The sequence below is a fragment of the Mangifera indica genome, chromosome 5, assembly GCF_011075055.1.
Source record: "Mangifera indica cultivar Alphonso chromosome 5, CATAS_Mindica_2.1, whole genome shotgun sequence".
Lineage (NCBI taxonomy): Eukaryota > Viridiplantae > Streptophyta > Magnoliopsida > Sapindales > Anacardiaceae > Mangifera > Mangifera indica.
Window position 1 is genome coordinate 18,530,131 of NC_058141.1, and position 22,653 is coordinate 18,552,783.

General features: G+C 33.9%; 3 protein-coding genes across 7 annotated transcripts; all 3 read right to left on the bottom strand.

Annotated features, from left to right (window-relative positions):
• Positions 1–512: 512 nt before the first annotated feature.
• On the bottom strand, positions 513–5,165 carry LOC123216271 (auxin response factor 18-like). Of its 4 annotated transcripts, none has more exons than XM_044636678.1 (15): positions 4,861–5,165; positions 4,557–4,662; positions 4,085–4,194; positions 3,874–3,969; positions 3,714–3,770; positions 3,304–3,456; positions 3,130–3,214; positions 2,894–2,984; positions 2,639–2,803; positions 2,437–2,550; positions 2,279–2,351; positions 2,041–2,188; positions 1,336–1,958; positions 1,071–1,258; positions 513–985 (listed from the first exon to the last, which is right to left on the bottom strand). In XM_044636678.1, the coding sequence occupies exons 2-15, from the start codon at positions 4,609–4,611 to the stop codon at positions 835–837; spliced, it is 2,109 nt and encodes a 702-aa protein (XP_044492613.1). In that variant the 5' UTR covers positions 4,612–4,662; positions 4,861–5,165; the 3' UTR covers positions 513–834. The 4 variants fall into 4 exon arrangements, with proteins under 4 accessions (XP_044492613.1, XP_044492612.1, XP_044492611.1 ...); XM_044636677.1 differs by having other exon boundaries at positions 4,557–4,698; XM_044636676.1 differs by having other exon boundaries at positions 4,789–5,165.
• An 8,940-nt stretch (positions 5,166–14,105) lies between these two features.
• On the bottom strand, positions 14,106–19,020 carry LOC123216540 (exportin-2-like). 2 transcript variants are annotated; one of them, XR_006502232.1, is made up of 3 exons: positions 15,859–19,020; positions 14,508–14,573; positions 14,106–14,440 (listed from the first exon to the last, which is right to left on the bottom strand). XR_006502232.1 is itself a non-coding variant. In XM_044636982.1 (2 exons), the coding sequence occupies exon 1, from the start codon at positions 18,778–18,780 to the stop codon at positions 15,859–15,861; it is 2,922 nt and encodes a 973-aa protein (XP_044492917.1). In that variant the 5' UTR covers positions 18,781–19,020; the 3' UTR covers positions 14,106–14,573. The 2 variants fall into 2 exon arrangements, 1 of the variants encoding a protein (XP_044492917.1); XM_044636982.1 differs by having other exon boundaries at positions 14,106–14,573.
• Positions 19,021–20,482: 1,462 nt separating this feature from the next.
• LOC123216541 (ethylene-responsive transcription factor ERF023-like) lies at positions 20,483–22,106 on the bottom strand. Its single transcript, XM_044636983.1, has one exon. It carries the CDS (start codon positions 22,063–22,065, stop codon positions 21,517–21,519), a length of 549 nt encoding a protein of 182 aa, XP_044492918.1. The 5' UTR covers positions 22,066–22,106; the 3' UTR covers positions 20,483–21,516.
• Between the last annotated feature and the right edge of the window lie 547 nt (positions 22,107–22,653).

Genomic DNA, 22,653 nt, shown 5'->3' on the forward strand with positions numbered 1-22,653 from the left:
AAAAGTTATAAAAAAATCAGAGATTGCTTTAATTCAGAATAGACGCTTCTATTTGTTAAAAAAGACTTGACCTCGTCCTAAAATATTAATTAAGAGCTTAAACTTTTGACCCAATAAAAGCAAAAACAAAATAAAACCTTAAACATGAAATCTCTAAACAATAAAAATAATGCTCTCATATCTTGTATGTCACTGTCAAATTGATTTTGCATCTTTTTTTAAGTTGTTTCTTTTCAATCCAAGCATCCAACCGCTTCTTTTTGTACAAGTAATCTCACTGAAAACAACCTTGCCTCCATATTTTAGACAGACTTGAAAAGCAATTCCAGCATCTTATACCTTTTTATATTTCTCTCCATGTCACCGTCCCCACTAGCTTCTGTTTTTTCACAAAATTGGCCTCTCTTTGGCCAATGTTCTGAAAACCATATAGTGAACAGTGGGTTACTTTTAAATCACAAAAAGAAGAGTCACACAGATCCGTCTTCAAATGGAACACTATAAAGCAGGAATTTTAAGGCAAGAAAATAAGGGCATCTTATTGGTCAGGCATATATAATGAAACTTAGTTAAAAGCCAACATTATGCCAACAAAGTCTGAAAGCATATATTTTTACAGCTGCCCTACATTGAAACCAAACCATCCCACAAAACAAGGTATACGCATGCTATTACTAAAACCTTCATAAGTTCCTCTAAATTTTAATGGTACGAGTCTGTTAGCTCTTCTTCACTGCAGGCTCCCAAAAAAACCTGAGCAAATTAAACTACCACCACCCTTTGCTTTCAAATTTCAATAAAAAATATTGTAAAATAAATAGGGTTTTTGTACTTTCAAATTTCGGAGTTGTGATCTGAGTCATCCAAGCTTACAACAGTCCCTTCACCCTCTACAGATGATGCATTATGCTTGCAGCTTGGGCTCATTTTCTTCACTTGGTCACATGAATATATGAAGATCTTCTTAACCATCTTACAGAATTCCCTGCAATTATTTTGAGGGAAAGAGACATAAATGCCATAATAATGCTATTGATATTGTGGTACTGAACAGATTCGAAATCACTTACGGCCATGGATCATCACCAGCAAGCATCATATCACCCTCATCATCGGTAAAAACCACTTTCCATTTGTCACATGGACGAAGGTGTCCTTCAATTTCGAACATCTTTTCTAATTCATCAATAAGATCATCATACCCTTTCAAAACAGTTAAATCAACAGCACGCCCAACAGCAATTCCTTGCATTTGAACCTTCTCAAAATTCAATTATTATAATCAGAAGAAAAAAACAATGCAAACATGAGCCAGAAATAACTCACAATTTTTACCTTCGTCCGAGTTCTTGTGGAGGTAGCTGACCCCTGCTTGTTCGGTGTCTCTTTTGGAAATGCTTCTGCTGTCACTTGCTCCAGTTCCTTCAAGGATTTTGAAAATTCCGAATTTTGGGCCTTATCAGAATCAGATGCAGCTGGAATAGACCCTTTAACGCAATTGGAATCAAAAGTTGAATCTACACCTTCCTTGGCTGGCGCAGCAGCAATGTTAGAGTTACGTTTCAGATCAAATCCAAACAACCGACAACCCATGGAAGTCCCAGATTTCTTCATTTTTCCAGCCTGATCATTAAATAAGCTATCACTTGGCCCTGAGGAGAAAACATTCAGAATAGTCCGTGCTGCACTGTTTTTGTAGTCATCTGTTGTCTCCCGGAACAGGTTTAAAGAGACATTCAGATGGGGAGAAGTAGGCCAAATGCCTTCAGGTGTGACCCTTGAACTACAGACATTACTGCCATTCAAATGATTACTATCGAATTCTTTCTGCCTCAAAGGCCAGAGAACTTGTCTCTCAGTGCTTTGGACTTCAGCACCACCAGCTAATTGAGTTAATTCATGGGAATGGGTTGATCCTTGATACCAAAAGGCTGATGATGCCGAATTTGTTGTAATTTCTACATTAAAATTGATACATTCAAGTTTCAAAAGATTAGTTGGAAAATTCACCCACAAAATTCAGGGAAAACATTTTCTTACCAGAAGCTGGAATGTCAATGGATCGTGGTCTCTTGCCCTTAACAGCTGGTTGAGCAACACTTAATGGTGCAGAAGCTGCACAAGGCTCTATCTCCCATGGAGAAACCCTTTCTGGCCTTTGGATTGTAGCTGGCTCATCCCATTGAATCTAAAAAGACAGTAGTAGGAAAAACAATAATTAAAAAAACCACAATAGTTATGTCAGCATTTAAAACTGGAATTCAAAACTATAGTCGACCTTCAACGACCGCCATTTAGAGCCTGGCCACTGCACTGAAATATCTCCAACCCCGATGATGGTGCCCATGAACCTGACAACAGTACGCATGGGAATTAAGAATTTACCTGCAACCAAATTTAACTCTCAACGAAAAGAAAAACATATGGTTGAGTTACCTTCTCTCAGGAGAGTCTTCACCCTCAAATCTCATCTTAAAACGCATACCAACAGAAAACCTATTCGTAACCGCTTCCAGGTACTTGTTTAAGCTGATAATGAATTGGCTTGTCCTGGTTAAGAGAACAAAGCAAAAGAAAGTAAGATGTAATATATACGGCAAGGCAATGATAAAAATCCAACACAGATTACAGCAGGAACCTTGGCTTGTAGTATACTACAAAGAGAGTTTGGGTTGTAACAGCATGAGAAGCTGTAGCAAGCACTCCTAAATGCATACTCTGACTGGATATTACAGATGAAGGCATGGAGCTCTGCTGACGAGTAAGACGTCGAACCCCCACTCGTAATTCCTCATTTTCACCTCTACACACCATCATTGTAGAATCAAACCAAGCAACAACAAAATTCATGCACTTGAATCTAAAACACATTATAAAGTTGAAATCCAACTACCTCAAAAAAACAAAAGCGTCTCCTGCAACCAGCCTTTTGGAGGTAACAAATGTACTCCACCCTGTAGTAAGCAAATGTCTTCGGGGTTGACCTGATCACATAGATGTGCAGAGGAAAACAGAATCAAGAAAACATATATACTTATCACTCAACATCTCTAAACCCAATTGCTGAAGTACGCACTGATGTTTGCAAATTACAGAAAGCAATCCCAGAATTGAATGCAAAATTTGTACCTCTAAATATATGTTTGAATCGCCACTCAAACCCATGCAGATCTTTAGCAACCAATTCCTGGGTTGGGGTTGCTTGGGTCATGTCCTAATGATTAAAAAACATTGCAGAAGAAAAATTACTTAAAAGTAATAACATGTCCCAGAAAACAGTTGTGGTACAGTGACAGTCATTACCAACGGAGGAAGACATTCGGTGGCATGCTTGCGAAGAACAGAAAACCCCCCATGGGTGCTTGTATCTGAAGCTGTTAAAATCTTACAAAACGAATGAACTGTTTGCTTTGGAGGCTCAGGTGGGCAGGGATCAGGACTTGTAGGTTCAGTTTGCTGTTATATTGCCATAACCAGAAACATATATCATGCTCAGACTTCATTACATAAAAAGTAAATACTATTACGACCTATTTGAATGCAAATAAACAGAGAGTTTAAAAAAAAAAAATCAATGGTTATTCTAAGCTAAATAGTTGGACAGGGCTGAAGATAGTTTATCTCTTTAATTTCTGAATCTAAAATCATAATAAATTTGGGCTCAAGTTTCTAACGAAGCAACCATAGGTCAAAAAGGAAACATATGTACTCACATCTCCATATGGTAGCAAAGTGATCTGAGCATAAACCTCATCTGTCTCTTGCTCAGCCTATAAATATAAGGAAAGAAGTGCAGATTGAAGAATCGACACAAGTGAAAAACAAAAAACAAAGCAGAAATAATTAGACAATAAGATCAGAAACATAAATTACCAGAAATTGGATGTTAACAACTCGACATAGGATCTTAGAGGGAAGATCAAACAAAGGTTTTTGATGGTTCAGTTTCTGATTTGTCGATGCTTCTAACTGCAAAACTCAAAGAGTAAGATATAAAAAAAAAAAAATCTATACATAAATTGCAAACAAGAACAATAAATTTATATATCATGAAAAAAAATTATTCAAAATCAAATTTGCATACTTGTTCCACGTGACCCTGAGGGAAGTAGAAAACTCTTTCTCCAGGTCGAGGAACTTCAACCAGTGGTCCTGCACAAGCCTTCCAAAGCTCCTTATACAGATCATTGTTTCCTGTACCCAACAAATCAGAGTAAAACTTAAAAATCACAAGAAGGGGAAGAATATAACAAAGAGTTTTTGGCTCCCCGCTCCCTAAAAATACAAAATAAAAACAAATCACAGATTTATTATAGTTTAAGACATAAAAAGTAAAGCTTCACTATAATCGAGCCAAGAACCAAGTGCTGAGCTTGTGCAGCCAAATACGTACTATTTCACATTCTCGTTTATCTCTGAGTTTCGCATCTTTTGGCGACACCCAGACAAGGGCATCAACTTTCCCGTTTTCTCACAACCAAAAAAAACCCATTTCTCATAACTTTCCCGGGAAACAAACACAGAATTATTAACTTAAAACTACAGCATATTGTTACCTGTTTCCATTTGAGAAATCGATGAGCCCCCGAGACTCGTTTCAATATGAGCCATCAAATAAACAACCACAGCAACGATGTCGTTTTCAAAGAACCCAGTAAATCACTGAATAGAATATCAAAGAAAGAAAACACAAGCCCTCTAAGCGGAAGAGGGTAAGCTACCCCATTAATGAAAAAGAAAGGCAGTTAAGAGAGAAAAACGAGAAGAGAAAGAAATAGAAATACAGACACCAAACCACAGAAGAGACGACGGTTATGTATGGTAAGTTATCATAATTACAGGTGGACTAGTGTAACTGACTTTGATTATACGTAGCTGCTAAATTGGTGGGTTTCAGTTACAAAACCACTGTGCTTTTGTCTTCTCACCGACCTTATTTCCAGGCTCAACTCGATAAACACCTGTATGAAGCAGCGCTGTGGCTGTTTCCTGTTTCTTTTGCTCGCCAAAAGACCTGAATCAGACGTTACCAAATCCCCAAAACCGCTTTCTCCCACTCAGATTCTACTCTTCTCTCTCTAGTTTCAGCTTCTCCACAGTCAATACCCTCTTTTATGTTACGATTTTTCTCTGCAATTTTTTTAATAAGACCTTTACTCCCCCGTAATTATAAACAAAAAATGAGATTCCACCGCTAATCATGAGTAAAATATCTGTACGAAAATTACAAAATGGTAATAAATTTAATCCTTGTCCAGTAATAATAGAGAGTAATTTTTTTACTTTTTATGTTTGCCTATTACATCGACATGCTCTTCTGTACCCTGCAAACGTGAAATACAATTTACATAACTCAAGTGACCAATGCATTTTATTTGTTCATCACGCAATGGTAACTTGTTAACTGCAACAATCACATGACTCTTGCTAGTTTATTTTTTAATTTGGTATGTAATTCATTTTCAGTTTTTATTATTTAATTTCCATTTTTATTTTTTACTGACTCAACAATCTAACCATGGTTACTTTTGCATTAGAGATAGGGATCAGAATCTGAATCAGGATCAGGGTCAGGATCACGGGATTACCGTACACTGCATTGCAGAAAGTGAACAGCAGCCGTCTGATAAAGGCGGCCAGCCAGTAGTTGACTGCCCATCATAACCCATCACATCAACACCACGACCCAATGTTTAAGTTTTACATAGGGAAACGTGACGGCTCAATGATTTACGGAGTCGTCGAGCTCCGTTTCCTTCAGTTATAATTTTATAACGCCGGCCGCAGCCACGTTTTAACTAGAACACTTCTTTGTCTGCATCGTGGCAGGCAATCTTGTTGGCATGGTGTAAACCCGGCAGGGAATTTTTGGTCTTATTTAGTGTTTTTTTTTTTAAATGGAATATTAATTAAAATAAATATTAATATTTTTGTATAAATTTTTTAGATAAATTTATAGTTATTTTATTTTTTAAATATATATTTTTTTTAATAATATTTTTCTCAGTTAATTATATTAACGAATTACGTCATATTTGATATAATTTTGTTTGATAATCTTTAAATATATTATATTTGGTAAATTATGATTCGAATAATTAAAATTTATTCAAAAATTAAATTATTTTTATTCTTATACAAATCGAAACAAAAAGATGAATACAAGTATAAAAAATGATGCGACTGTGAGTGGGTGCATGCAGGTGAGTACGGATGTATGTAGGTGCATTCAGATACTCACAAATATGTACTAAGACACACAAGTGCAAATAAGTGCATGCGCCCACCCGCACCCTCTCTATATATATATATAAAGAAGTGCATACTTGAATACACTTGGGTACACCTACATGCATCTACACGTATCCAAATATATCTAAATGCATCCACTCGCACTTACATCATTCTTCGTATTTATGTTCATTTTTTGTTTCGATCTATATTAAAACAAAATTTGATTAATTTCTAAATAAGTTTTTTGATTCTTGGAATCATAACTTATTAAACATAATATGTTTAAAAATTATCGAAAAAACTATACCAAATCTAATATGATTAGTCAAATGATATAATTAATTGGGAGAGGCATTATTAAAAACAAAATAAAATTTATTTTAAAAAATAAAATCACAATAAACTTTTTTAAAAAGATTTAAAAAAATTGATTCGTATTTTAATTAATATTTTTGTTAATTTGCTCAATTTTTATTTCTATAATTTTGTGGTTAGTTTTTCGTATCATGAAAGTTTGTAAATTACACGTGTTCGACCCGGGGATTGGGACCCAGTAAGCATGGTTTTGAGTTGATTTTGAAGTCAATGACACAATTGATACTGAGTGGCCGGCACGCGCCCCGGCTGGAAATATGTTGATGGCCAAAAAACTTATTCCCACCCAGGGTAAAGCGCTCATGCTCCCACCCACTAACTTGTAAAACTTAAAACATCCATTTATATATAAATTTTTATTAAAATTTTTAGTTAAAATTAAGAATAAAATTATTATTTAATAAATAATTTAAATTCTATTATATGTTCCTCCCTAGATTAAAAAAGTTCATAATTTCCCTTAATACAAAATTTGAAAGGTAATAAATACTTTATAAGGTTTGTTTCTCTCCTCTTTGACATCGGTTAACAATCTTTGACAGTTGATAATCCTTCTTCTTGTCATATCTCTCCCTCTGATCTCTCTCTCTTGCCTTTTTTATCGTCTTTAACTAAGACAAAGACGAACGGTCTTTTTCTAAAATAAAAATACATTATTTTCATCTCAGCCAAATACAACCAGAGAGGCAAGGGAAAGAGATAAGAAAAATGACAATCGACTGTCAAAGATCATAAATCAGTATCGGAGAGGAGATGAATAAATCTTATGAAGATATTTATCATTTTTTAAACTTTAGATCGAACAAAAATTATGAAATTTTTAAATTTATAGAAAAAAATATAATAAAGTTTAAATATTTTTATTAAACAATAATTTTATTATTAACCTTAACTAAAATTTTTAATAAAAATTTTCTTATAAATTTTTTAAAATTAAAAAAAAAATTGAGATGTTATTGTAGTTTCAGTGGAAGTAAGTCTTTCGGCCTAGGTAGATTGTGTGCAGTACGGGCTACGGACCTATGGTCCCTGTGGAGCATTACTTTCTTGTTTATTCGAATAGAGAGTGACAGTAAGGTGGATACTCAATTACCAAACACAAATATTGCACGATTTGGTTTTGGTTAAATACTATATAAAATTTAAATATTCGCAATTATATGATAAATCCTAACCAACATTATTAATTGAAGACATTCATCCCCGTCTTGATTCATCCATCGCCTCTAGCTGTAACACAACACCAGTCTTTTCTTGACAAGATATTATATCTTCATTATTCCTTTCAACACCATATATCCACTTGCTCTTTCTGTAAAATGGGCCAATGAGAATTTCGAACTAGAACTTAGATGAGACCACAGAAGCCGACTTTTCAATCTTTTAAATTTAAATATTGGCCAAGACATATCCCTACCCGGGTTTGATAGAAATTTAATTTTTTATCTATTAATTATTAAAAATTTAAATTTTTATTTATAAATTTTTAAAATAACAAAAGTAGTTAATTTTATATATAAAATCATCATTTCATTAATAACATATTAAAAATAATAAAATATTATCTATTTTTTATAGATTTATAAATCTAATAATTTTTTTATAATTAAACTTTTAAATCTTATATTTTCTCTTTAAGTTTTAGGGTTTTTCTCTTTCTCGTTTTCTAACACATATCTAATGTAAACCCTTACAACGGAGATACTCCAAAAAGAGGGGAGGGAGAACCAAACCTCCCGTTCTGTTGTAAGAAAATGGGAGAGATAAAATTTAATTATAAAAAAAATTGTTAATATTTTAAACTTAAGGAAAAATTTATAATAATTTATTATTTTTAATACAATACTAATTAAATGATGATTTTATTTTTAAATTAATTATTTTAATTAATTTTAATAATTTATTTATGAATATTTAGATTGTTTTAATTACTAATAGAATGTTAGTTTTGTATAAAAAATTTGAGTGAAAAATAGTGATCTGGCCTTAAAAATTGTGTTAGTGTATTTATTGTTTGTTTTTATTAATAAAAAATTGTTCAATTACATCTTTAATTATTAATTTATCTTTTAATGAAATTATAAATCTACCATAAACAAATAAAATAATGTTAAATAAGGGAGAATGTTTCCCCTCCAGGTCTAGGTCCTATGATAAATGTGTGCAGGGCTTTTGAGAAACCTAACCTATGTATCAGTCAGGCGGTCCACCGTACACGTCATAATGCCAACCAACCTCTCATCATCACCTCACCCGGCTTGCTTCACCTCACCTTCTTCTACAGCGCGCAACGTTCTGTTTCCAACTTCTTGAGCAACAATATAAATCGTAAACAATTTGATGGCTTTCTGTTCATCCACAAAAAGCAACAGTTAAGATAAAGAAGTGTTGTTTTTGGCATAGTAAAATGTAGAGCAGTAACTGAAATGAAGCATTATGTTGTGCAGAATGGAATATGTAATAAAAAGAAAACAAAAGTTGATTTAGAGCACTAAATTTTCCTTTTTCACCTATTTGTCAGCACATTTTATCTCATGGAATATAACAATTATCAATTTATGTGACAATAAATTTGGTATGGAGCATTTAAAAAAAAAAAAAAAACCGAAACCTTACCCAACTCTGTTGACAAGCAAATGTTAAAACATAATGATTAAACTTACAATTACTAAATTAGGTATATTAGAGTTTGGCTTTATATAGTCTTGCTATTCGATTTCAAATTAATCAGTACTTTATATAGTCTTACTATCAAAGTTTAGTTTTATCTAGTTTTGTTATTCGATCCTAAGTTAATTAATTCAAGATTTTTTTAGTATGAGTGAATAAATTACTCAAACCTTGACCTTTCGTAAAGAGACTTTTTCCCTTAACCATTCGAGTTAACCCTAGGAATCAGTATAGAACAATGTTATATGTACTCAATTTGTAATATTTAATTATATGCATAAAGTTTTATTGATTTGGTACAACATGATGAAGTAATACTACATAAACTAATAACAAATTTAAATACAAATACAAATATTTTATTATATAAATAAATATTATTTTTATTTAATTTAAAATAATATAATCACATAATAGTTTATTAATATTGTTAATATTTATATAGTCTTATTTATATTAGTAGTTTGTATATGAAATATTATTAATTTAAAATTAAAGATGCCCGGAGACAGCCTAATTTCAACCATGGTTATAAAATTCATAATATTTAAAAGCTAAGTGGTGAGTGGAATCCAAATCATAGCGTAACCTATAGTAAATTATAGCACCCAAAGAACCTTTTATATTATATGGTTCTCTAATCTCATGCAAAAAAAAAAAAAAAACAACTTACGGTTGACTATAAAAACGACGATAAAATTATATGTACTTATTTTAAATATAAATTTATTTATATATGTTATCATATAATTAAATAATTTTGAATTAAAAATAAAAAATATTTAATTATATGATGACATATATAAATATACATATACTTATGTACTTAAAATACGTATACATAATATTACTTTATAAATAAATCCTTATCTTTAATTGATCACACAGATTGACTAAAGTTTAATAATGTTAAATATTAATAACAGAAAAGCATATTTGGATTCAAGTGTGAAATGAATCAAATGCATTTTTTTTTTTTAAAAAAAATTTTGAGAACATATTATAAAGTAAAGGTATGCCGTAAGAGGCAATCAACTTGAACTAAGCTAAAAGATTTAGGATTTGATTCTTACTTTGCATCTTTTCAACATTAAGCTACTCTTTTGACTAATTTACCTAGAGATAAAAATACCCACTTTTGACCATAAAAATTATACCCACCCAAATTTTTTTTTTAATTTTACTAAATTAATATATTTGGAGACCCGGGTTGGACTTGTGGGCAACCTTAACATACTGTCTTCTTCTTCTTCTTCTTCTTAGATGCAATAAATATTTTCAAACTATGCTGAAAGCAAAAACAGTATTTTAGCCTAATTAGCAACATGAAGGAGGAGGACAGACCAATCACATTGAATTACGTGTATTTTATCAACGTTATAATTTGGTTAAATGGGTGTAATTGAACGTTAAAAGTGACTCTTGCCTCCTCTCAAGAGTTAAGATCTCAAAGTTTCAACAATCATCCAATAATTTAAAAAAAAAAAACAATATGTTTATCATATCTCATAATCTAATTATTCCATTAAGATTACAGATTTGATCCCTCAAATTGTAATATATATATATATAATCAAATGGGTCAGCGAGACAGATTTAGTATTCAGTGAATATAAATTATTAGCAAATAATTTTCTCGGTATCTTAAAAGAATATTGAAAATTGTTTAATATATAAAAATTAAACAATATTATGAACATTTAATTTTAACTTTAAATAGTATTGTCTATATATATATATATATATATCTATATCTGATGTTATTTTATTATTAATTTAAAATTATTTAATTATATCAAAATATATTAATTAAATATTTAAAATTAGATACATGCAAATTTTATGGATAAAAATTTTAAAATATATAAAAAAAAAGAAATTGCCCTAAATGTGGTAAAGAATGTGGGCTATTAATAATAATAATAATAATATAAGGGCCAAAGGATTATTTTCACCTAAAGTATAGTGAAAATTCAAAGTCTTATCATCTAACTTTGAAGAACCCAAAAACCCACCCATAAACAAATTCTATTAAAATTTTTAGTTAAGGTTAAGGGTAACATTGTCATTTAATAATAATATTTAAAAAATAAAAGTTTATATTATTTTACCCCTTGATTTGAAAAATTAACAATTTCTCTAAAAAAAAAAATTTTGAAATATAACATTTTCCCCTACCTAAAGTTTAATTTTCACCGATGATTTTCTGATAAATAATGGCCAATCTCTCTCTCTCCAATGCTTTTCCTCAGATTGATGATGTATAAATTGAATGAAATATAAATGAAGAGTCATTATCCTCCTCGTTTGGATGCATCATCATATCCAAACGAAGCAATTCATTTAAACGATGAAAGTCCAAATGAAGAGTTTCGAGTATTTATTTGGATTTTGTCTGGATTCTATTGAATCCAAATATTATTGATTGAAGGGAAAGTTCTGAAGAGAGAGAGAGAGACATTGTTAGGAGGGAGAGAGATCGACATCACTTACTAGAAAATTCAGTGAAAATTGAAACTCTAAATAGGAAAGAAAATATCATATTTTAAAACTTAATTTTTTTTAAGATGAAGAGAAATTGTTAATTTTTTAAATTAAGAAAGTAAAATAATATAAATTTTTATTTTTTAAAATAATATTATTAAATAATAATTTTATTCTTAATTTTAATTAAAATTTTAATAAAAACTTACTATTAAATAAGTATTTTTTAAGATTTTTAAAACTGAAAAACAAAACTTTAGATTTCCACTTTACCTTGAGTGGGAAAAAGTCTTTTGCCCTAATATGAGAGGGCGATGCCCCATGTGGAGACCAATTCAGTTAGTGTTTCTTAGTCACCTGTCCTTGACCCTTATAAATTCATGTGCCTTCTCTCTCTACCTTACCCTTTTATTTATTTAGTAAATAAATAAACATTTTTATATTCTTTATATCTTAAATTCATGTATTTCTCTCCCTCGGGAACCTCAAACTATCCAACACTCAGAGATTGAAATTCATGTGAAAAATAATCATAGTTTGGTTGGCTGTGATTGTCACTTTCACTCACTGTTTAATTATATTTTTTCTGATTTTGAAATTTTATCAATTTTACCTTTGTTGGAATTTGGCATAATCCTAAGTCTAAACCTACCGGTGATTGTAAAATTGGAAAATAAATGAATTAGTAGACATAATGTGATTTTCTTTTAAAAAAAAAGAAATATCTTAAAATTTTTATTTTTTTGAACAAAAAATCTTATCTGAATTAAATTATTTTTTTAATAACAAAATTATCTATACGAATCAAATCAAACCATAATCTAATTAAGATTTTTTAATGTTGAAATAAGGTCCACCCACAATAGTTAATTGTTTAATATTTGAAATTGAAAAAGGGAAGGGAAAGGTGGGGGGTGGGATTTTGGTATCTTTGTTCGTATAAATCATGCTACACGTTTGACCTAATTTGAAACTTTATGAACCATTAGATGTTCCATTAATGAGGTTAAGAATCTTAAGAAATTTTTTACTTTTCAATGCAACAAAAATAAGGCCCAATTCATGTCAACAAAGAACAAAATTGGTTAAACCAATGGAAGGAAATTCATCGTTACAAAATAATGTTAGTGTGGGTCCTTAATTTTCTTTGCTATGTAGAAACCATATTCAGAAATAATAAATAAGTGAAATTTCAGAACTAGAATAAAGTGGCATGGATGAGTGAGGATTGGTCAAAACGGGAAATGTCAATACGGACTTTTAATTGGACGATAAAAGGCCATATTGGAAATATAAGTTTAGTGTTAAAATTAGGTAACTAGATTTGGTGGGTGAGGAGGGAGGGAGGGGGGGGACCAGATATGAACAGTTATGAGAAATTGATGGTGGAGTCAGATCAGGCATGGTTTTATTTTATGATCATGATTATTTCTGTACCAATATCTAAGAAAGACTGGGGAGGAAAAGGGGGACTCTTGTTAGTCTACAAACAAAAATTAAAAATGTAAAATCCTATTCAATTACTATTAATTATTAGCCAAACCGGACAAGTCTAAAGTGGAAGTCAGTTAGGCTGTCTTAAAAAGAACACAGAAAGAAAAACGCACCACAGAATTGTGTGGCATCAAGGAATTTTAGTCTTTTCTCTTGTAGTGAGTGGTGTTACATGAATTCGATTAGCGGATTAAAATTTTATTATAAGTTGACAACTTTATGATTAAAAAAAAAGAAAAAAACATATCAACCTTGACCAACTGAGGGAAGAGAAAGGACAGGTCCACACAAATGATAGGGAATTAGGCGTGCTAATATAAGGAGCTAAAGAAATTATATATCTCCTTGGGCCCGATTAATTTAGGGTCCATTTATGTATTACCGTATAATGGGCATGTGGGGTATCTGTTCTCATTAATTTATAATAATTGATTGTTTAGGTGAAGATAATTACAGTTTTTATATATATATATATATATATATATTTTTTTTTTGGCTACCAAGAGATTGTGGTCCTGCCAGAAGCATGATGCTGGCATGATAATTGTATGGTTGTAGTGCGTCCGAGTTGAAAACTGAGTTCATTGATGGCAACGTCATCTATTCGTAATTTTTACATTTTACTGTTACTTAGATGAAGTAAAAAAGGCTAACTATATCTTTTACTTTTTTTATCTAAACTGAAGACACAAACTATTGTCCTAAAGTATGAAAAATGTTTACTTTATTAGAAGGATATTCTAATTGTTACATGTGGCGAAAGGGCAAGTAGTTTGTACTGTATTCATCCAAACAGACAATGGTAAATATATTCAGGATTTTAACTATTTGTGTGACTTGTTACTCACTGATCAAACACAGTTACCACTCTTAACTGAATTGATTTTGCACAGATAATAACAAGAAGTTCAGTCCAAATAACTAAACTGATTTGCACAATGACGACATGACGCTTTGCATATTTTAATAACTCAAAAAAAAAAAAAAAAGGCCCAGTTTAGCCTACAACTCTTTTGACCTCATTTCATGAAACATGCACGCTGAACAAGACTCAAACTGTGAAAACAATATAGAATGCGGGTTATTTACCCCAGAATTCAATCAACCACAGTGGAATGACCATTTGCTAATAACTTGGCGCGTAACTGTAATAACGAAGTCCCACCATTCAGATCCCCAGAAACTGCAAAAATTCAAGATTAATTCTTCGCAAATGTCCTGTCACACAGTATGAAGTACCACCTACTTACAAATGCAAGCTGACTAAAACTTCTTGAGACTAATGCCCAACAGGAGCTTTTATGCAAAACAATATCCTGCAAAGTGGTACAAACAGATTATTAGACGATATATTTAGATTGCAAAACATCTATGAAAAAAAAAGAACAGAAAAGAAATTTAAAGAAACAAAGGGAATTGTCCATTTAGCTATAACACTTGTCTGTGATGGTCTAGAGAGCAAAATATTACATATACATCTATTTGCCTCAAACTAGCCATGACTTCCGCAAAAGATATGAGATGGCTAACAAGCAAATACACAAGTTACAATATATCACAGGTACCCACTGGAAACTTAAATCTCCAGGGAAACGGAAACCATTGATATCATATTGCCTGTAGAAAGAAATGCAGACAATACAAAGTCACAATTAATAATGCAGCCTCAGAAAAGTATGGCACATCACTCATCAACTGATATAATAAAGTGGAAAACCCTAACACTTCTTTTTCAGTGTAAGGGACAAGTACTAAATAATTGGAAGATAAAGCAGGAATATAGGTCACACTGAAAACTGAAATTGGAGAGAGAAAAAGAAAAATGAACTATTAAAGCAACCCTACAATCACAGAAGCGTCATCAAAGGAAAACCCAACCATAAGAGTTCCCCTTTTCAAATTAAAATACATGCTTAAATAGGTGTAAAACAAATTCAATAGACAGACAATGAAATCCAGCTACATAAGTACATACCATTCTGATTGGCCAAGTATCATCAAAATCAGAACAAAACATTGGAACCTAAATGCCAATTTATGGACAAGGTAATTTTAAAATACAGTATGTAAACTGTCCACAAGAACACAAAGTAAAAGCAATCGGTTGTCTATAATAGATTAGTCAAATATATTATATAAGGATTCAACTAAAGAAAGAATTTGATAAATCTACTCAACATCGATGAAAAGGGTTCGATCCTTTGTAGGGAAAATGTATAAGTTGCTCAGATGTTTTTCCAAAATTCTCCCAACTCCATAATTTTATATAGGAGAGAGTAGGATTATCCATTAACTCAAATATGGGTAATTACATAAAACAGTTAGAGGTAAACATTCATTATAAAATTATTTGCAGTCAACTAATTGGTCATAAGTGTCTAAAACTGATAATTTTTGGAACAAAAACCCTCACAACAAAAGTCTCAACTCGAGCCAGATTGCAATAATAAACCATTTTTATATTCCACAAAGTGTAATACAGCACTCACAGTTTTTATTTAACTATCTTTTAAAATAGTAGTCATAATGAGATAGCTTTCAATCTATGTAACAATACTGACAACAAAGAAGTGAAACAATGACAAAGAGGGGAAAACATACTCAAACTACAGGGCAGTTGTAAGTGTTGCAAAGCTGAAGCAATGCTGTTTGATTTGCTGCCTCAAGATTTTCACTGATGATCTGCGGGTACCTCCCAGGGGAACTGGCAGAAATCCTTGCCAATGACACAACCAGAAATTCCTTTGGATCCCTTATATCCTTTAGAGGATCCTCTTCTTTCTTCCCAGCATTGAAAAGGCTAACAAAAGCAGCGGTATAACCTACACTTTCAGCTATATCTGGCATTTCAGGTTCCTCTTCAACTCTTTCCTCCTCTGGCCTTGAAAGAAGGGTAACAATGCTGTCCAGCATCTTCCCCCAGAGTCTTAGAGCAGCACCATCCAAAAACATTGGAGATTCACAGATAAGCCTGGTTGAAGCAACAGCAGTCAACTTAACTTCAATGGAACCTGTGATCAATTTAAGATTCGGCATCCAAAACTGCTCTAAAATTACTATAACTATGTCAGACTGAACAGCATTCATTGTATTGATAAGGTTTACAGAACCATGCTTGATCAAAAACAGTGACATAAAAATCAGAAAGGACTTGATAAACTTGATTGTCCGGTTCTTCTGGAGGCGTGTAAAAAGGGCATTCCAGATGTGAATGATGTAAGAAGAAATGGCATTATATTCAAGATACTCAATAACAGTATTGAGAACATAGAAGCCTTGCTCATCAGTGCTAGGGGATGCAACAAGCATGTTAAATATCCCAAGCACCTGGCTCAGCCTGCCTTCTTGGGTGATCTCATGAGGTGCCTTCTGAAGGAAGGCCTGAAGCAAACGTACAAGAGCTGGAACATTTGAAGATCTCTTCCATGATTCAGGCAGAAGAAGCAGCTTAAAAATCTCCATGTAGTTCGGTGCAACAGGTGGCCTATTCAACTCAACGAGCTGAGCCAGCAGTTGAAATGCATATGGCAAGAACTCAATCACATCATTTTGCAAGATCATCTGGAGGCTGGGCAGAATGCTAGCTTCAAAAGCAGATATGAGAGAGGGATCCCTCTCGCATGCACGTCTGACAAGAACAGCTACTGACTCAAAGAGGTAGTGATTAAAAATTGGATTCTTTGGATTTTTGCAAATTTCATTCAGAATAGTTGTCAAACCAGAAATGCAAGGTCCAGCAACCTCGCTGGAAATCTCTGCAACCCCAAGAGTTCGCATTATACACTTCATTATGTATTGATTCTCCTCAGACTCTGGAAACTTCAGGGCATTAAAAAGGTTGGTCATAAGCACTGGCAGGTATGGAGTTATATCCGCTGAATTGTACCTCGCTCTTCCACCCTCATCCTTGACCAGCAAAAGTTTTTCTATACAACTAGCAGCATAAGAATGAACCACATTTGATTCTGCGCCAAGGAACCGAACCAGGTCCGGAAACAATTGAGATGCATGGAGCTTTGGTATCTGATTTCGAAACATAGTAAAGAATTTAAGAGCACCTGCTTTAAGCATTGGAAATGCATTCACATCCTGACTTTGCAACTCTGGAACAATAACTGATGTAAAGAAGCCCTGAACATCAACAAGATCAGTTGAAACAGAAGTGCCTCCAGCCTTCTTCGTGGCTAGCGAGACAACTAAATATATGGCACAATCCTTGTCTTTCCAATTTACAACAGGGTTAACAGCAAATGAACTTAACAGATTCTGTACTTGAATTGAAACTATTTCCATTACCTTTTGCTTATAATGTGTTGCAACACCTTTAAGTAGTTCACATGCAATTCTCCTTCTAGTATCAACATCACTACCCTCCATGTCCCTCCTAATAAACTCAATATAATTCATCTCAAATAGTTCCTCATCCTCATCTCTCAACCTCACATTTGGAATCACAATACTCTGACAAATCTGAGGTATGACTCCTTCACCTGAAAACAATGTGTGGTGCACACTTGTGCTCACTGAAGTCAAGAATTTAATTGCAGTAACAGCTAATGCATCGCGACTAGAAGACTGTGAAACATTCCCTAGTAAAGTCCAGACAGCAAGTGCAAAATCATTTAAGTATCCCTGAAACTCTTCCTCGTTAATTTTCATATAAAGACTGATATTCTCACATACTGCAGCTCTAAGCTCATCAACCAGCCCAAGTCCATCACTACTACTCTCAAGTGTTGGAAAATTTGTGGTTAGATATTTCTTGAATTCGCTCATCCACTCACTCATATGATCCTCGAAAAACTCAGGCAATTCTTGATAATTCAGCGAATAAAATATCCTACAACACAATCTTTGCGACTCCAACAGCAACTTAAGAGTTGCAGCCGACCCACCAGAACTCGCAGTTGAATCAATTAAAGCCGCCGTTTTGAGAAAAATTTCTAATAACGGAGCCGCAAAATTATCGAGACAGTATTTCAAATCTAGCAAAAGGTCATTTGTTTTGTATTGGTATCGGAATTTCTTAAAAATAGAGTTGGCAGTTCCGAGAATACCGTTGACGGAAACGTAGTCATTAGATTCCGACGCTTTTTTGAGATTGGCGACGAGTTCGGGAAGTAAAGTGGGCCAAGATTTGGGGAAATCGTGCTTGCCAATGACAGCTAGGGCTTCGCTAAGCTGACTCTGGATTCGCGGAGTCGAAGTGAGCATAAGAGTCACGATTAGGGCTTTGATTTGCTCCTTCTCAGGATCCAGTATTGCAGTGAGAGTGGAGCCAGTGTCACGGGATGGAGCCCAGCGAGAGCGTAGGTGGTTCTTGAAGTTGACAGCGGCGGATTGGCGAATCTGGTCATCTACTGTTGGCTCGGCTACCAATCGGAGAACTGCGAGACCATAGTTGGGCCTCTCCGCGGCTTCTGCTAAAGATTTTTCAGCGGCGCGGCGCGGCTCAGGTGACGGAGATAGGGTGTGGAGAAAGCATTGAGAAAGGTTCTGAAGAGTTTCTGGATTCCACTCCATTTGCTTATTAGCGTGAGTGATTCTAGGGTTTTCGAATGTCTTATATTAGGGTATTTGATCAAATAAGTTCAAAAATATTTAAATGAGAAAAGATGAACTGGCAATGGAGCCAGCCAATTCCAACAAAAGCCTAACCCTCAGACCGTCACTGAGTTCAAAGAGAGCGATAGATTGAAACTTTAGGTTAGAGGGAAAATCGAGAGGTTTTGAATGGAGTTTTTAGAAGGCTGTCACGCAGAGGACGCGTGGCTTTTGTTTATAAGTCGAAAAGACTAGGAGTTGGGTGTTCCGCTGGACTTTCAAGTTCTTAGACATCCATTCGTCTGCCAAACAACTGGGCTGATTTTGGCCCATTACAATAGAGAGATCTACACTGCCTCAATTTGGGCTGGACAAAATTCAGCCTACCCTCAGTCCTGGGCTAAGCTTCCCCTTTAAAAATTTGCTAACATGGACTCCATCAATTCTATCTTACGTTGCCTATCACTGGCCTTTCAATGCTATTTATATCAAGTATTCTATCAATTGAAATTTGATAGCAGCATCACAGAATAGCAGACAAGTTATTCCATTTTGAGGTTCATCTGTTAAGACTTAGAACTCCAAAGCATGGCAGAATTATGGACTTGATAAAGAAATGTGTAATGATGAAACAAGAAAAAGAAATAATATAATATATGAACCAAATCAAAGTTTAAACATAAAAGGTGCCAACTGCCAAAGACTCTGGTCCAACCAATTAACAGGAGATTTCATCTGTATTTATTAAACAGATAAATCTCAAAGTTTCCCTTTTATGTTATCACTTTGAAAATTTTAATACTCTTCCTTATCATTTGTTAAGTATAAGAGTTATAAATTATAATATTAATTAAATGGAGAAGATATGGTGATGACTAAAGCTGTATTATCCAGAACGATTTCATCTTGTGGTCAGCAGGCTGTATCTTGTTTGTTTCCATCCTCATTGTGATGTGGCTAGAATTAGGGTCCAATTTGCCATATCCGTGCGTGACTCTTACAAAATAAACGGCCGTCTTTGGCTCTCTGGTTTTCTTAGAAAGCAAGCTTTTTACCTTTTTCTTTTTTTTTTTTTGCCTTAGAGATTCATTTGCTTTGTGTTGGTAGGTTTCTCCTTGTATAGAGAGACGCATGTTATAGAACAAATAAAAACAATTTTAGTTATTGAAGTGGAAACAGAGGGCTGCAATGCAATACGAAAGCTTCCATTCAAATCACGTTTCATATTTCTCTTACTCAGTACTGAAACGTCTTACGATTTGACGTTGCCACTTTCGTCATTTCCAAACAGATTTCTTTATTGGTCTTGAATGAAATAAAACAAATGTTGCATTCATAATCAAGCATGGTTTTTTAACACATCTAATTAGAGAGATATTAACTTAAATTAAAAAGTAAGAGAAAAAGGTAGAAAAGACAATTTATTATTCTCTAATGTAATGTAAATAGTTAGAAATTTGCCGCCTTAAAAGTTATATAGGAGTAGAGTTAGCTCTTGTTAGATTGGTCCATGATCTAAAGGCTCTCAAATAGGGGAGACTAAAGTTTTTTTTTGGTTAAGTAAAATAATATATTAACAAACAAATAATGAGCTACAAAAATAACCTAAGTTCATCTCACCTAAATAGCTGGGTGGGATAGCAAAGAATAAACTAAAAAGGTCAGCTTGCGCTCATAAAAATTAAGAATACTAAAATTAACTCATTTTAAAGACTTATCAAAATTCCTACAATGATAGGATTCAAGAGGCTAACAAACAAGCAACTACCAAAAACTTTACAAAAGAAAACGCAGGATTGATTGCCAAAAACTTTACAAAAGAAAACACAGGATTGATTGCCAAGAGAAAAATATACAAAACTATCTACACCAAAACAGGGATTAAAGACAGAAACCAGTGCAGAACATTCTTGAGTAGCAGGCACCGGGACCTGGAAAGAAACCAGGCAAGCTCTCCAGGCAGACAACCCAGGCAGCTCGCAGAGCAAAAGGAAGGGCCTAGAGGCAGAGCAGCAAGAAAACTTAGAACCTGGAAGATCAGCAAACTGGCTAGAGAGGCAGAATCTGCAGAACAAGTGGAGGTAGCTGGAGAGACAGAAGATCCACAGCCTGCAAAGCAGCTCAACTGAAAGGAAGCACAGCAATCCAGCCTCACAGCAATCTGGATGAACAGAAACTTGAAAGAGAAGAAGACAGATTCTGCAAGCTGGAAGCTCCAAAAAAAGGAGCAGCAGAAATCAATTTCTGGATACAGCTCCAGAAGAACCAAACCCAGCAGCTGCAGCCAAAAAACCTGGAGACAAGTCCTGGATATCTACTGCAGGAACAAGAGAAGGAAAAACCCGGGAACCCCGGCCTAGAGAGGCTGCATGACAGGCCCATGCAGGAAAGAGGTAGTTTTGTGACTAAAGTTACCATACTTAAAAGCAGTTTACATTTGCCATTAATATTCCATCAGAATTTCATCAAGGATACGTTGGCTGATGAAATTCTAAAACTCTAAAAATCACGTAAATGATAGATTCATTCGAAAACCAGCGAACCCGCTACTGAACCCGGCCCGCTAACAACTAAGTACACAGGTTAAGTAATAAATTAAACAACATAACCAGCTGGTAAAATATAAGTAGACTTGCTAATTTTTACATGCCTGCCACTGCCACTGCCACTTCCACTTCCACTTCCACTTCCACCTGCTTACCACAGCAGTGTTCGTTAGGGACATGCCATGAAGTGCTGCTGCTGCTGCGCTTCTCCATCGATCCACGTTGCATCGCTGTTAAAAGTCCATCCACAAGAATTACTATAAAACCCACTGTTTATCAGTTCAGGCAATTCAATCTCACCCCAGAAGTCATCAACATCGCCGTCGGATTCATCAGTCTTCTTTGATGAAATCACGGAATGTGCTGCCTGAGCTGCTGCTGCTTGAATATCTCTAGCGGTACACGTGGAGGGACGTGGCAAGTGATCAACCTCGTCAGGAAAATTCAACTGAGCTTTACGTCCCTTTAAACAGTATGCAGCTACATCGTAAGCCTTAGCAGCCATTTCGGGGATGGGGAATGAGCCTAGCCAAATGCGGTTTTTTTTGCGTGGTTCTCTAATTTCTGAAACCCACTTGCCCCACCGCCGTTTTCGAACGCCATGATATACAGGATGTCGAGTACTGCCACCTTGGGAGCTGTGTTTACGGTGAATTCCGGTGGTGTTTGTTGTGGTGGTTTGCTCATTTTCAGTGTATGGTTGTTGCTCCATCAACATTACTAGCAACGGCAGTAGTTCGGCTAAATAAATTTAGTGGCATTAATATTTATACCAGTAGTTGGACTCAAGTCTGATTGATATGTACAATTACTAAAGTACCCACCACAAAGTTTTCATTGTCAAAATGAAGGCCAAGCCGCTGGAACTCTGTTACGCGCTTTTATTAAAGTGTATTTCAGGATATATAGAAATTAGTGATAATAATAATTAATATATACGATTTGAATTATTGATACGAGTTTTTATAGCATATGAAGTGCCAAAAGCTATTTTCCACCAAAAGTATTCTCTTATCGTTATTTTTATCTCTTAATTTTAAAAATTTTATTTATCCACCCATAAAATTTAAAGTAAATGAAACCTAATTCCTTAAAATTTTATTTATTTTTCTCTCTCTTAAACTTAAAAATTAATAATTTCTTTCATAAGCTAAATTTTAAAATATGATATTTTCTCTATAGATTTAGTTTTCAAATTTCAACGTTATCTTCTATTAGTCTCCAACGGTCACTCTCTCACCATCTTTCTCGTCAACCAATAATCCTAAATCCACCATGTTCATCTCCCCGATGAAGATGGGATCTC